The sequence below is a fragment of the Lactuca virosa genome, chromosome 4 (assembly GCF_052849685.1).
Source record: "Lactuca virosa cultivar CGN04683 chromosome 4, Lactuca_virosa_CGN04683_v6, whole genome shotgun sequence".
Taxonomy (NCBI): domain Eukaryota; kingdom Viridiplantae; phylum Streptophyta; class Magnoliopsida; order Asterales; family Asteraceae; genus Lactuca; species Lactuca virosa.
In genome coordinates, this window is record NC_136429.1 from 179,544,387 (window position 1) to 179,561,321 (window position 16,935).

Below are 16,935 nucleotides of genomic sequence, written 5' to 3' on the forward strand. Positions count from 1 at the left end.
ACATGTTACAAGGTGAAATGAAATTGACAACAACTTTTTGTTGTATACAGTTTTTGTTACTGTTCTTAGAAAATTTATAGAAAAATCATCAAAGCTCTAAATCCAAATCCGCAAATTCTGAGAGTTTGGAATATGAGTCTAGTTTGTTCGTAAATTTTATCATGATTTTTAGTGATCTCTAACAGAGGTGAAAATGTTCATAATCACAGACTGGTCCGGGTTTGCCTCTGAAATGATAGGCAGTTTTGTAAAAATCACCATAAATTGTAGAAAAATCATATGGAGATGTGCAAGTAGCCATTTTAAAGCTAAGAGTTTGAGCTACTTGCACCTGGAACAGTTTTGAAAACTAAAATATTTAAGTTGACCAAAACAGTCCATGATCGAAGTTCATCTTTTCTGATGTAATCTGATAGAAAAAGTTTAATTGTGTTCTTGATGATTTTACTTGTATTCCCCCCTTAAAACTTAAGAAAAACATGTAAATGTAGGGGTATGAACTCACCTTATGTGATTTCAGTAGATGAAAGTGAGATAGAGGAAGTGTTCAACCCAAGAACACTAAGAAGATGTCTTGATGATTCGAGAATCTAACACCGAATAAGATGGAATTTGTGTAAGATATCAATGATTTGAGTAGAATGGAGTTTAATAATTATGTGAATGATGAAGATACTTACTAATTGAAGAAAGAAATCCCTGGAGAAAGCCTTGAAGTTCTTGAAGTTGAGAGAAAAGATGAGAGAATTTTGGAGAGTGTTCTTTGGTTGTTAAGTGTAGAATGAAAGGACTTTATGGAGAATGAGGAGAGAGGATCAATCCTCCAGCTCTTAGAACGTGGGAAGAGCTGGAGATTGGGTGTAAAGGTCCACTAAGGTGACAAGGAGTAGTGGGAAAGAGTGGCTGATCATAGAGTGAGGTGGTGGTGGTTTGCTTTTGCCATAAATTAAGGAAAAACAAATATTCCCTCAATAATTAGTTCAACCACTAATTCTTTTAATATATTTTTATAAAAACCCTGGAGATTTATATATTTTGGGGTCTTAGTTTATAAAATAAAGTTTTGGGTGAAAATCCCACGTTAAAATAATGAAAAACGGAGTTAAAACGAAGTCGTAGTCGAAAAACCGGTAAAAAGGGGCCGTCTGCGAGACCTCTCGGATGGGGGCCGAGACTTCGGACCCTCGCATGCGAGGCTGCTGTCTGATGGCTTCGGATTCGGTCTCCTGAGAGGCTTCAGCTTCGGTCCTGATGAGAGGCTTCGGATCCGAGGCCTCGGATGAGAGGCTTCGGTCCTGAAGCTTCAGTTCCAGGTCCTTAAGGCTATTTTACCCGTTTTTACCCCGTTCCAAGCGATTTTTGACCCGGTTAAGGGTCGATATGACCCAAATGATTACAAAAAGTTAAAGTAACTTTTGAGAGAGATTTGGGAGAGATTTCAAATAGAAAGAGATAGAGTGAAAACGATTTAGAGAGGTTTCGTTTGTGATTAATTTGAGTGTCCGGCTTCACAACGCAAGGTTCGGAAACCCCGTTAAACCGTGTTTTAGTGTCGTACACACTCCCGATGAGTGTGCAATAATGTTTTATCATTTTGGTTCAATGTTTACTTAGGAAATTCAACACACGAACTTTCCAAATGATGTTTCTCTCATTAAGATATTGCATTGTACAGTAATTACATAGTGTAAACCCTAATATACAAGGGTTAATTGAGTCGATTGGTTTTGACTTGTTGACTTTGTTTGACTTTGACTTGACTCAATTTTGACGGTTGTCACAGATACGAAGTTCAACTGGGAAGACAAAAAAGAAGCTGCTTTTCAGAAACTGAAGCAAATGTTGTGTAGTGCACCAATCCTATCCTTTCCAGATGGGACAGAAGATTTTGTCGTATACTGCGACGCATCAAATCAAGGATTGGGATGTGTGTTGATGCAAAGAGGAAAAGTTATCGCCTATGCATCACGACAACTTAAGGTGCATGAGAATAATTACACTACCCATGATCTTGAATTGGGAGCTGTAGTTTTTGCACTAAAAATTTGGAGACATTACTTATACGGTACTAAGTGTGCTATTTTTACCGACCACAAGAGTCTCCAGCACATCTTCGACCAAAAAGATCTTAATATGATACAACGAAGATGGGTCGAATTGTTGAATGATTACGAATGTGAAATTCGTTATCATCCCGGAAACGCAAACGTGGTAGCAGATGCCTTGAGCCAGAAAGAATATATTAAACCCCGTTGGGTACGAGCATTAACTATAACTATCCATTTTAACTTTACCGCACAAATTAGAGAAGCTCAACTTGAGGCTCTAAAAGAAGAAAACATCAAGAACAAAGCTTTGCGAGGAATGGAAAAGCAACTTATACAAAGAGATGACGGAACGCGACACTTTATGAACCGAATTTGGATGCCTAAGTTCGGTGGAGTCAGGGACTTGGTCTTAGAAGAAGCCCACAAGTCCAGATATTCCGTGCATCCAGGTTCTGACAAAATGTACTTAGATTTAAAAGTGTACATTATTGGTGGCCAAACATGAAGGTAGAAATTGCTACTTATGTGAGCAAATGTTTGACTTGTTCTAGAGTAAAGGCAGAACATCAAAAGCCTTCAGGTTTACTTCAACAACCGAAAATAACTGAATGGAAATGGGAGCAGATATCAATGGACTTCATCACTAAGTTACCTAAAACTCCTAGTGGGTTCGGCACTATTTGGGTAATAGTCGATAGATTGACTAAGTCCGCCCATTTCTTATCAATTAAGGAGAACGACAAGATGGAGAAGCTAACTAGAATTTATCTTAAGGAAATTTTCAGATTGCATGGAGTTCCAAATTCTATTATTTCTGACCGAGATAGTAGATTCACTTCACGGTTTTGGCAATCTCTACAAAAATCCTTAGGAACACGTCTAGATATGAGTACAACTTACCATCCACAGACTGATGGTCAGAGTGAGAGAACCATTCAGACTTTAGAAGATATGCTCCGAGCCTGTGTAATAGACTTTGGAAATGCGTGGGATACTCATTTACCATTAATTGAGTTTTCCTACAACAATAGTCATCACACCAGCATCAAGGCTGCACCGTTTGAGGCTCTTTATGGACGAAAATGTCGTTCCCCAGTGTGTTGGGCAGAAGTTGGAGATACACAGATGGCCAGAGAACGTACAGGCGATACCTTACGTACTGGACCAATAATAATCCATGAAACAACTGAAAAGATCGTGCAAATTAAGGATCGATTTAAAGGCTGCACGTGATCGTCAAAAGAGCTATGCTGACGTAAGACGCAAGCCTTTAGAATTCCAAGTTGGAGATAAAGTAATGTTGAAGGTCTCTCCTTGGAATGGTGTAATTCGATTCGGGAAACGAGGAAAACTAAACCCACGGTATATAGGAACTTTTGAAATTCTAGCAAGAATTGGTTCTGTCGCATACCAACTCAAGTTGCCTCAAGAGCTAAGTAATGTACACGATGTTTTTCACGTATCAAATCTCAAAAGATGTCTTTCCGATGACACTCTTGTTATACCTCTCGAAGAGATACAAGTCAATACGAAACTCAACTTTGTAGAATAACCTGTTGAGATCATGGATCGAGAAGTCAAACGATTAAAGCAAAGTCGTATTCCCATAGTGAAAGTTCGATGGAACTCTTTACGAGGACCTGAATTTACTTGGGAACGTGAAGATCAGATGAAAGAAAAATACCCCCAACTGTTTGACAAAACCCCATCCATAAGATAAATTTCGGGACAAAATTATTCTAATGGGGGGAGAATGTAACACTCGTCAAAATAGGTCAATAGAAAATCACATGTGATTATGCCAATCATGTAATGTGATTTTGTTAAACTAATAATGAGATAAAAGTGCTATGTAGTTCATGATAAATTCTAATACAAATATGAGATTTCTTTATGATACAACTCAAAGTATACGTCCATACGATTCCAAAAATATAGAGAATGTCTGAATCTGACTTCGCATGAAGAAGTTATGATAAACCGAACACTATAAATCTCTATAAAAAGAGGAATTTAAAATAGACTTAGAATTAGCTATTGGAGTTTAAAAGAGAGTTGTAGTACTTGTAAATACCTACACGTGCATATAAATAACGTCAAAAACGGAGTTCGTATGTGAAAGTTACGACCTTCCAAAGATTCAGCTGTCAGAAACCCTAATCTGACTGAGCTCACGACGTGAGCACAGAAACTCACGACGTGAGGAGTCATTTTGCCACATCTCAGAATCTAGAAGGTGTGTGACGAGGCTGCGAGGGGATAAGATCCAAACTCACGACGTGAGCAAGTATATCTCACGACGTGAAAAGTCACATGGCCACCTTCCGAAGCTAGGGACGCAAATGGCAAGTCTACGGGAATAAGATCCAAACTCACGACGTGGGCCTTATAAAACCCACGACGTCGGGGTCCAAAATCCTTACTATAAATAGCAGGTCCGACTTCAGCCATTCTTACACCTAAACTTCTTTCTCCTCTCTCCTTTGCTGAGGCCATCTTGCATCCCGAGCCCCGACGACCTCGTACGCTGACCGTTTCTGCTTAGATTACATAAAATCACGCTACTAGGGTGAGTTTCACGGCCTCACTTTCTAATATTTTGGGGGAAAACGCATGCTAAATATTGTATATACATTACTATTATTTCTATATGATAGTATATAGTTATAATAGTCGGGGTATAGTTGCTATAAATATAATATTTTGAATATATGCATCTATTATCAACTTGTCAGCATGTTATTATACTAATGTAGATCTTGAGTTATACTTAGGATTCTATATATATGTTGTGTGCGATATAGTTCCGAAGTTATATTCGGAAGTTCTATATGTTAATTTATAAAGTATGTTGCTATTATTGGTTTTATGTCAAAATAAAACTTGGTATGTTATATGTTGTTATTGTTAGTTTTATGTCAAGATAAAACTTGGTATGTAATATATTGTTATTGATAGTTTTATGTCAATATAAAACTAGGAACGTTATTTGTTGTTATTATTGGTTTTATGTCGAGATAAAACCTTGTTTTACTTCAAGTTATAGCTGTTATACTGCCTAAATGTTATGAAGTTAGGAGTACTGTTTAAAAGCATAGTCTAGTAAGTTAGGGTTTTAGACATGAAGATGCTTTTGTTGTTAGAGCTATAGGAAGCCGTCGAAGTCTACATGAGTAATTGTATTCATCAACTAAGATTGGGGATCTTAGCGGAAATCCTATGAACTGTAACCGTTAATCCCGTGTGAGCGAGGAAGTCGTGTATAATTAGTATACGGGTTGACCACCCCACTTGTGACTGTTAGCTACAGTCAACCATAAGCAAGTGACGAACTATCCTTTTTACTTGTTATTGTTCCGGCGTCGATGAAGCGTACGGTGTTGTCCTCATGGAAATCATGAGTGGGTTGTCCTCATGGAAATCATGAGTGGGTTTTATCAGAGGTATTATGTCACAGCAGCGGTTACAGGCTCATGGTAGCAAATTGTTAGAAACATTATACTTTGTCGTATACAAGTATTAATGTTAAGTATAAGTTTCCCCCTACTTATACCTTAGGTTTAAGGAATGTTTAGGTATAACACTTAATTGATAAGTAAACTATTATACCTAATATACATACTAAATGTTGGAGAGTCAAAATGATACTTTCAAAACTATACTTTTGAACGTGGAAAATGTATTATTTTATGGAGTCAAAACCTGTAGACTCACCAACTTTATGTTGACGTATTTTAAAATGCTTGTGTTTTCAGGAACTTGAAAAGCTGGTATGTATTCGAACAGAAGAAGTTTTACTATTACCTTTCTGTTCATTAAGAAGTATGCCATAGTCGGATATTATGTAATAGGTCCTAGAAAAACAGTTATGTAACTTTTAGTTATCAATAAAGGTATGTATTTTCTTTAGTACTGTTCAATGTATGTTATATAACTGTGATACGAAGAATGACGTTACACCACCCGGTGTTTCCGCCGATGGTTGGGGGTGTGACAATTATATACATGTAATAACCATGATATCATATGTGTTTAGAACTATAATTATAAACCATATAAAAAAACCCCTTACAAACCTCAAATCTATGCAATCCATTTTGAAGAACACTCACACATCTTTTTTATGCACTAGTGGGATAAAGGATACCTAACCTCTTAGTTTTATCTTTTGATGGCAGGGGTGTATTCACGATTTCTATAACCAAGTTATAGGCCGATTACACAAGCTTTTCAAATTGGATGATTTGATCGGAAATAATTTGTGATAAAGGATACCTAAGAAAGAGAGCTCTGAGGCATATATGCGATCAAAAATGTCTAATTAAATTTGTTATTAGCGATCCCATAAATATATGAATTATATAGTAATATATAATTGATAATTGGTATCCACCGGGTTGGATTCAAATGGTGGGATAAATGATACATAATCATTTATTTGTTTTGCAACTTAGATCCTGGACATTAATAATTAATGTATTTTGAAACTAAAAGGATATTAACTATTAAAGATTAAATATTAAAAATACTAAATGAATTTTGTTAAAATTTTGTAGATATTAATAATCCATTTTCATTACCATGAATTGCCATTTTCGTTAATGGCTTAATGAAACAATAACATTCAATAGATACAACTTCAATGAATCGGTTTATGTCTTAAGAGACAATCTCGTAAGAGATATGAAATTGTATAGACTTAAAGGTCCTAGTCCTAAACAACTTGCTTTCAGCAATAAACCTGAACATGATATCTAGTAAAGGCATCATTGTGATGCTAAAGATGTTTCTAACATCAAACTAAGAATAGTTATTCCTGACTTCTAGGAATTCTTGGATAATTTTGTGATATATCTGATGATATAACAGATTAAACAATATACCTATAAATATATTGATATTTTGTTTTAAACTAGTTCAAACATTTGGAATAGTGAAAAGCTAAATGAGTCACCTTGTGTGATCTAAGAGACCCATATTTTATGGACTGAACAACCTTTAATCTCAAGAAATCAAATAAGTCCCACATATATGGATCTCGTTTCTTTTGTGGAGAAACTGGACACTAGTAGAGGAACTGCTCCTCTTATCTGGAAAGAAAGTCTGGAAGAGACTAATACTTCAGGTATCTACTAGAAAGAACTCTTACTTTTCATATAACACTCAAGTAATTGGTACTTAAATGTTGATCTAATATTTGTAAATGGCTTGTGGATATTTACAAATGGGTAACCAGCAGAGCACAATCAAGTTGGAACAACACTCTTGGAGTTTAGTTTACTAATTATGCTAGGAACATAATGTACTTGTATTGTGAAAAAAATTTTGTTTTGGAACAATGTATATTTTAATTTAGCTTGTCCAAATATATATCTCAGTTAATTTATGAATGATTGACTATTTTCTTAAATTGTTTGTCATAACGATTACCTTCATATTCAAAAATGATTAAAATTATGATTATGAGACTAGATCTCTTGACAAGAATTATAAAGTAAATATCAATATTTTTTAAATAACCAATTCTATACGCAAAGTAATTTTGATTGTTTTAAATCAAACTCATCTTTCACATTGTTATCTTTATTATATAAATGACATTCACATATTCCAAGTTCAAGAAAGGGATCTTTGAAGGAAAAAAATGTAGTTTATTTGACATATGTAAATCTTATTTATATATAAAAGATTCCTAATGAACTATACACTATGGTGTATGACTTCCTTTCTAATGAATGTCTAATATTTAGCACAAGATACCAAATCAACTTTATTAACAACTATAGTAGTTATAATTATATTTTACATGGTAAAGTATAATTGTGAAATCTTGTTTGAAGCTTTCAAATATAAAGTTGAGATACAAACCGGTAAGAACTATCTAAAGCCTTAATGATAATAAAGGATGAATTAAATCTTACTTGGTATGATATACCTTCTAATCGGTAGAAAAGTCATCCTTTAATTTCTTTGGGATAACGTGTAGAACACTATCAGTTGTACCTTGAGTACAAATACCAACTAATAAGTAGATAAAACATTTTCTTTATAAGATTTTCTTTGGAAAGACTCCATCCCTATCATATTTAAATGTTTTATGGATTTGAATCCTATGTTGGGCCAAAGCTTCTAAACCCAAAATCTAAGAAATACATAGTTATATAATACTCTAAATATGGATTAGATTATTATATGAAAATACGCTAAGAATAAGTTCTCTTGTTCCTATGATAGCTAAGTTAGCAGAAAGGAAGCTTCTAATGACAAAGCGAGTGGGAGGTATATGGAACTTGAAGCGGCTCAAGAACCATAGCCTGGTGTAGTAACGGTTGGACCTGATCCTACATCGACTTGGAAGGAGAACGAAACATTTCCTTATAAGGGGTGTGGACCTCAAGAAAATTTATTGGTGGCCAAACATGAAGGCAGAAATCGCTACCTATGTGGGCAAGTGTCTGACTTGCGCCTGATCCTACATCGACCTGGTGTAGTAGCGAATTCTACCTTTATGTTTGGCCACCATCGGCTGGGTTGCACCTGATCCTACATCGGCTTGGAAGGAGAACGGAACATTTCCTTATAAGGGGTGTGGATACATTCCTTGTCACAACGCGTTTTAAAGCCGTGAGGGCAGCAGATCCCATAAGAACTCTACAGTTAAGCGTGCCCGGGAGAGAGCAATCCAGGGACGGGTGACCCCCTGAGAAGTTTTCGTGTCGGGAGCCCAAAGCGGACAATATTGTGATATGTGCCAAAGAGGGATGTTACAAATGGTATCAGAGCTAGAGCATGGGTTTATGTGTTCAACGGGGACGTCGAACCCTATAATGGGGGGAGAAGGTGGGTTGCACCTGATCCTACATCGGCTTGGAAGGAGAACGAAACATTTCCTTATAAGGGGTGTGGATACCTTCCTTGTCACAACACGTTTTAAAGTTGTGAGAGTAGCAGATCGCATAAGAACTCTACAGTTAAGCGTGCCCGAGAGAGAGCAATCCAGGGATGGGTGACCCCCTGGGAAGTTTTCGTTCCGGGAGCCCAAAGCGGACAATATTGTGATATGTGCCAAAGGGGGATGTTACATAACCCATGTCATTGAACATATGAAGCACTTGTTCATTCGAGACTTCATAGAAAGGTCCAACATTTGGAAGTTTCAGAATTCGAGCAAATGTCTTCTTAGTTAATGTGAACTTCTTATCAGTAGACAATTGAAACGTAACCACCTTGACTGTTTTGTTGTACACCACAGTGGAACCAGCAAGTAACAACCATGTCATAGGTACATAAAAAGATGCCGTCATTGCTATGGACAAAACAGAATGGTTCAAAGCAATGATAAACATCTTCAATTCGTCAGGGTACTGAGTAACATCCGGTTGAACGCGATAATTAGTGCTTTGAATCTTCCTTAAAGGTTGAGAAATAACATCGTGTGTTGTTTGAGATGGATCAACTTGATCATGAACAGCCGCCATTGTTAGTGTTTTGAAAGAACTTGAGAGAACAGAACGTATTGGGCAAGAAAATATTTGGGAAATTTTTGATCGCGTAAAGTTGGAAATAGGTAACCTGAAACCCTTTTATACGTAAACCCCAATTTGAATTTGAAGCGGTTTAAGCATTAAATGCAATCCACGTGTCACCTAGAAAACCGGACCAGTAGCCGTAAAAGTAGCCACGTCTGAAAAGTGATGATCACTTTTTCCTTGAAAACCGCAAGGTAACCAGAAAGTCACATCAATCAGTCTATTCGTTTGCCCCAAGAAGATAGGAACTGTCAGTAACCCTTCGACATGGAGGCAAGGCTCTTTCACTTTTGGGTTGAGAAGCGAAGTCATATGCCAGATTTTTCGAAATCATCAGCCTGAGTTGGTATTACTTAGAACCTCAAGGATTTCATGAGTGCATATGTGTGCCAAAGAATTAAGACAAGAAACAAATAAAAGAAAATTTTGGTTCTATGATGTCAAATAAAATTCAACATAAAGGCAGAAAGATCCCGGGCAAGACCACGCAAAAAGAAAGAATATGGTTTTGAATATCGAAATAAGGTATTGAAACAAATGTTTCGTTACATTCTAGAACAAAAGTTCCCCGTCAATTCCTTAAATGTTTCGAAATATTGGGTTTCAGCTTCATCACGGTCTCATGAATCCAGATCCTAAACACAGACTTTTTACATACCTATAACCTGGCTGGTTTGGACTAGAGATGTCTTGGGTATGTGTCTTTGTGTGTGATCGTGTACGAATAGTTGATGAAAAAGATTGGGATGAGAATCGAAAGTACCTCTACTATTAGCGGACTAAGCAGGAAACTCTTAACTCATTTGAGAAGAGTAAGGTAACTCAGTGATTAGTGTGAATATAGCCTGACTGGGAATTAATTCTCGTGATGAGAAATTCATTAAGGCTTCGAAACACATTGAGTCATGGAGGCTTGGGTCAATATGCTGCAGCATGCTTCTAGGGACACCTAACTAGTGCAAAGTATCGAAAATTTACCTTTCCTTAGAGCTGCAAAACACGTTCCACTATAGATCTTCGCTAGAAAGCTGTGCAAGCATGTTAACCAAACAAAATACAAAATATTTTTGACTTTTTGTTTTTGAAAGAAAATTACAAAAATAAGAAAATCTTTTTGTTTTTTTTTTATTTTTGAATTTATAGAACAAAAATAAGAAAAATCTTTTTGTGATTTTTTATTTTTGAATGAAAAATAACAAAAATAAGAAAATCTTTTTGATATTTTTTATTTTTGAATGAAAAGAATAAAAATAAGAAAATCTTTTTGTAATTTTTAATTTTTGACTGAAAAATTACAAGAAAAAAAAAGAAAAATATACCAGACATGTGAAGTGTAAACTGTCGACATATGGAATGAAAGTATTGACTTTGCTGTAAGAATAAAGAAGCGAAGCGTATACTGAATCGTTCATAGAAATGATGAATGCGAAGCGTGTTGAAGCACTGACTATGAATAATAACCTCTGATGGATCAGCGAGAGTTCGACATTACTTGACATTATGGCGAATTTAAACCAGGAACTGCATTCGCATGTAGCATGCCTAAGCCCGATAAAATCCTTAGAAAAGTTTTCTCGTCCAAAGGTTTTGTGAAATTATCAGCAAGTTGATCAGTAACTTTCACAAAATCAACTTCAATGTTGCCATCTTCAACATGAGCTTTGATAAAGTGATAACGAAGTGCGATGTGTTTGGTCTTCAAATGTTGCACAGGGTTATGGTAGATGCGAATAGCACTTTGTGAATCACAATACAACAAAAATTTCTTCATGTTGATTGCATAATCACGTAATTGACTTTGAATCTGTATGATTTGAGAAGTGTAAGCTGCAGCAGCAACATATTCGGCTCTTGCTGTGGAAATCGAAACAAAAGTTTTCTTTTTCAATTTCCAGCTAACAAGCTTCCCATCCAAAAGTTGACATCCGACACTTGTGCTTTTGCGATCAAGGTGACAACCTCCCAAGTCTGCATCTGAAAATGCTTGAATGAAAATTCCTATTTTCGAAGGATACAACAATCCTAACGAAACTGTGCCCTTGAGATAACGAAAAATATTCCTGACAACAGTGAGATGAGGTTCCCTGGGATTCGTTTGGTACCTAGCACAATTGAACACAACAAACATAATATCAGGTCGACTAGCCGTTAGGTATAGTAACGAACCTATCATGATTCGGTACAAAGTGGGATCAACTGCTGATTTGTCTAACGAATGACCAATCCTTGTTCCAACAGCCATCAGTACTCTCAACCTTGAATTATTCGTCATTCCAAACTTTTCAAGCAGAGTTCGAGAGTATTTCTCTTGATTAATAAAAGTTCCATCTCTGCTTTGACGAATGTTTAACCCCAAAAAATTATTTATTTTGCCCATCATGCTCATCTCAAATTGATTTTTCATCATGTTCTCAAATTCCTTCGACATATTAGGATCAGTAGAGCTAAAAATAATATCATCAACATAAATTTGAACAAGCATGAGATAATCCCCAACTTTCTTTAGAAAGAGAGTGGGATCAATTGATCCTTGTTTAAATTTCGATGATTTTAAAAAAATAGTAAGAGTGGCATACCAGGCTCGAGGAGCTTGTTTAAGTCCATAAACAACCTTATCTAAAACATAACAATGATCAGGATATTGTGAATTCACAAAACCTGTAGGTTGCTCGACATACACCGTTTCTTATAGCACTCCATTAAGAAAGGCACACTTTACATCCATTTGATATACGTCGAAATTCTTGTGTGCTGCATAGGCTAAAAGGATTCAAACAGCCTTAAGTCTTGCGATAGGGGAAAAAGTTTCTTCATAATCAATACCTTCTTGTTGCAAATACCCTTTTACTACCAGCCTAGCCTTATTTCGAATAATGTTCCCTTCTTTATCAGTTTTATTTTTGAAAATCCATTTTAAACCTATGAATGATACATCTTGAGGTTTCAGAACAAGTCTCCACACTTTATTTCGTTCAGACTCAGTCAATTCAGATTACATGGATACAATCCAATCAGGATCATCCATAGTAGTCTTGACTGATTTTGGTTCAATTTTAGAAATAAACACATTGAACATACAAAATTCTTGATTAGCATTTAATACCTCATTCTTCGCACGGAGCTGGGCTCTCGTCAAAACTCCATCTTGAGGATCACCAAGAATTTTTTCATGTGGATGACTTCGTGTCCATTTATACATCGGTGGATATGCAAGATCAAAATCCAACATTGCATATTCGAATGTTTCATCTATTTTGGAGCCTTCGCCTGCAATGGACATATTATCAGGTATGTCATGAAAAACATCAGTATGAATATGCGAAGTATTTGGTAAGAATTTATTTTTCTCCCCCTTAACAATTGGATCAACAATAGGATGCTCCCTCTCAACATTATCATTCATTTGACCTTGCTCCCCCTCGAAATTATGCTCCCCGTCAACACTACTAGTTGAAATAAAGTGCTTCCCCTCTACTTGAGTATTGGGTACCACTGGTAAACTTTCGTTGTTCATTAGAGAAGTCGTTGAAGAGTTCATATCAACAACATCCTGTGTGATAGTCGAATCATCAGTGTGCTTCATAGCTTCATGTACTTGATTATCATCAGCATGAACTTCTGCATTAATATCCCTGTCAAGAACACCAAAAATTAAATCATAATCAAAATCTAAAGAATTAAAACTTTGAGTATCATCATTTGATTCATTAATGATTGGCTTTTGTTCAAAGCATTTTTCAACTCTTTTAACATAATAATCATCAAAAGTGAGATTAAAAGTTTCTTCGATTTTACTGGTTCGTTTGTTTAACACCCTATATGCAACAGAATGATGAGAATATCCCAGGAATATTCCTTCGTCAGCTTTTGACTGAAACTTCGAAAGGTTAACCTTGAGATTCATATGGAAAAATTTAACATTTGGTTTCCTGTTGTTAATGATTTTATAAGGAGCTATATTAAAACGATGATGAATGAAAGATCGATTCTGAGTAAAACAGGGTGTCGAAACGGCTTCAGCCCAAAGATATTATGGAAGATTCGCATATGTAAGCATAGTTCTTGCTGATTCACAAAAAGACCTGTTCCTCCTTTTGACAACACCATTTTGTTGAGGTGTGTAAGGAGAGGAAAAATTATGTGAAATTCCTTTGTCAGTTAAGAACGTATCAAGAACCTTGTTTTGAACTCTGAGCCATTGTCACTCTTGATCTTACGAAGCTTTTTCTTTAAACTCACTTCGATGTGTTTGATAAAATCAATCATTTCTTGAGTTGTTTCTGATTTTAAGCGAAGAAAATACACCCAAGTGACCCTGGAAAAGTCATCAACAATAACCAAGATTTACCTCTTCTTGTTGAGAATTTCAACAGTCGAACGACCACAAAGGTCAATATGAATAAGTTCCAAAGGTTCAATAATCTTCGAATCAATGACAATCGGATGACCTTGTCTATGTTGCTTCCCTTGTTCGCAAGCTGCACATAAAGTATCAATATCAAAATTTGATACTGGCAAACCACAAACAAGATCATTAATGACCAATTTATTAAAATTCTTGAAATTCAAGTGAGAGTGCCTTCGATGCCATATGCAGCTGATTTCTGAGGATGCTTTCGAGAGTAAGCAAACTGAGGGAACACCTACCATAGGTTTGATGTCAAGGGTAAACATATCACCTTTTCTCTTAGATTTGAGAATAACTTCTTTTGTTTCTATGTTCGAAATCACACTTCCTTCTTCATTAAAAACCACCTGATTACCAGTGCCCACAACAAGTTGCGAAACACTTATCAAGTTATGTTGAAGACCTTCGACATATGCTACCCTGTTAACAGTAAACTTGTCATTCGTTACTTTGCCATATCCTTTGACTTCACATTTGTTATTATTGCCAAACTTCACCACTCCAGCATTTTCCAGACTTCGAAAATCTCTAAGATTTCCCTTTTTACCAATCATGTGACGAGAGCACCAACTATCAATGTACCATTTGTCATCATATTGCTCGTCACATAAAATCTGCAATCAGTGAAAGAATTTAGGTCCCCAAGGTTGTTTGGGTCCTTGGTTATTTGAACAAAATGTATGATGAAACGAAGATCCTAAAACCCAATTACGAACTTTTGATTTCAAACTATCAATTAAGTCCACTTCTTTAGATAAGGGTATAAAAATGAAATCATTCTTTTGTTTAGAATCAACACTGACTTTCCCTTTAACCTTCTCAGTTCGTTTCACATCAACTTTCGCTTTTGGAACAACTTGCCACTATCGAACAGATGAATTCGAATATTTGGATGATGAACTTCCATTAGAAGACTCATTCAAGTAACTATCATATGCAACCTTAATTTCTTCTTGTGAAAACTTCTCATTTTGATAAACTTTGCCTTTCCCTTCCAACCAGTGATTGATGTTTTTGACATTGGTTGTTCCTTTTGAAAATAAAACATTATTTGGCTTCTTCGAAGATGGATTGGGAAAATGAGGTTGTGTAGGTTTAAACGTCACATTTCTCTTTGCGTTGACATTTACCTTTTCAAAATGTTTTTTTGGAAATTTAGATTTGATTTGTGATTGAAAACGATTTTGAAAATGTTTTTGATAACCAACATTTGATCGACGAAAAACTTGTGGACTATTCGAAAATCTTCATTGATTAGAAAATTGAAAAGAATTCCTTTGTTCATTTGGTTGAAAACCATTTCTTTGAAAATTATTTTGTGAAAATCTTTTGTTTTGAGAATAATGAACAAAATTCTTTGACTGTTGATGTTTTACAATATTCTATTTGTTTGAGTTTTGAACATTTTGTTTTGAATTGGACTTCGAGACTTGTGATTGACTTTTTGACAAATCTTTTTGATTCTGAGCGGGTGTTTTCTTAACAAAAGACTTGTGCTGAGAAATTGTCTGAACAGTTTTAGACTTAATTGTTTCAGATGATTTATTAGACAAAACACTTTGTTTGTTTTGAGACTCAATATTTTGCCAATAAACCTTCTTCCTCGCTTTAGTCATTGAAATTCCTTGTTCTTTTGAAATCTTTTCAATTTGTTCTTTGAAATTTTGAACTTTTTGTTTCGACTTTTGAAAAACTGTTTCTTTTGATTGTTTTTCTTCTTTTGGTTTGGCAGTTTTAACAACCCAGATTCTTTGAGGTTTTGTCTTTGAAAAGTGGACGAGTTCTTGTTGATATTATTTTCGACAGTGCTTTGATTTGAGAAAAATCCTTCTTTCGAAGCTTCCTTGTTATCCTCTTCAACAATTTTGTTAATTTTAGGTTTAACTTTATCACCATTTCCTAAGGTAACAAACACATGATTTGGGAAGATAACTTCATCTGAGCATTTGAAGTTAGGATACACAACCGTATTTGATTCAAGTTAAAGAGGACCCTTTTCTTTCAAGATTTTGTCGAACTTCTCAGTTTCTGTCACACCCCAAAACCAAGAACGGCGGAAACGTTCAGGGGTGGAGGACGTCATGTAAAGTATCATAACAGTGCAAAGTAGTAAACAAGCAACAACATCATCCATTGCATTAAAAGTAAAGTTTTAATACATGAGTGTTCTTTCATTGTAATAAGACACCAAAATATGTAAACAAAATAAAGACGAGTCTTGTCTGTGCTCCGTCTTCTCAAAACCCTGGTCATCGTACCTGTCTACTGGTGACCTGAGAATACAAGTTATTTTGAAAGTGTAGATCAGCATAAAGCTGGTGAATTCATAAGTATTATGGTGTCATTGATTTGAAAAGCTGTTATGAAAGACTTGTAAATGTTTAATGAAACATTTAGTATAAGTGTGAAAACCCTAGAAAATCCCATATTTCCTACTAGTATAAAAAGTAGTCTTCTACCAAGACCCGAATGCTTTGAAGGTTTGCATTTCTGTATCAATGAAGATTTTTCCCTGTACAACTATTATTATAAAAATATAGTCTACCTCATCGTTTATGTGAATGTGTCACAAAATAAAAGTAATAGGGAAAATTATATAATCATTGAAATCGTATCCTTTTGCCTTAGGATAATCACGACGTGGAAACTCGCCGAATAGTACAACCGAGAACATCCGTCGATGAACAGGTCCCGCTGTAGCTAGCAGCCAGGTGTAGGATGGTCAGTCCCGTATAGTATATATATAGTATTTCTCTCTGTATAGATATAGTATTTCTCTATGGATAACATGTAATAGTATCTCTTCATATAGTAGTATAGACTCATGAATGAACTGACTCTTGTGTAATTCCTTGTAATAGGAATAGTAATTTGTATCCCCTAAACTATACCTATAATAGTTTACTGGAATGTAAATTGAATGTCCAAGTAGGTTTATACACCCTTGCTA

General features: G+C 35.5%; 1 protein-coding gene across 1 annotated transcript; it reads right to left on the bottom strand.

The window, feature by feature from the left end:
- Positions 1 to 12,559: 12,559 nt before the first annotated feature.
- LOC145105399 (uncharacterized) lies at positions 12,560 to 13,481 on the bottom strand. Its single transcript, XM_079042512.1, has 2 exons — positions 12,681 to 13,481; positions 12,560 to 12,613 (listed from the first exon to the last, which is right to left on the bottom strand). Exons 1-2 carry the CDS (start codon positions 13,479 to 13,481, stop codon positions 12,560 to 12,562), a joined length of 855 nt encoding a protein of 284 aa, XP_078898638.1.
- Between the last annotated feature and the right edge of the window lie 3,454 nt (positions 13,482 to 16,935).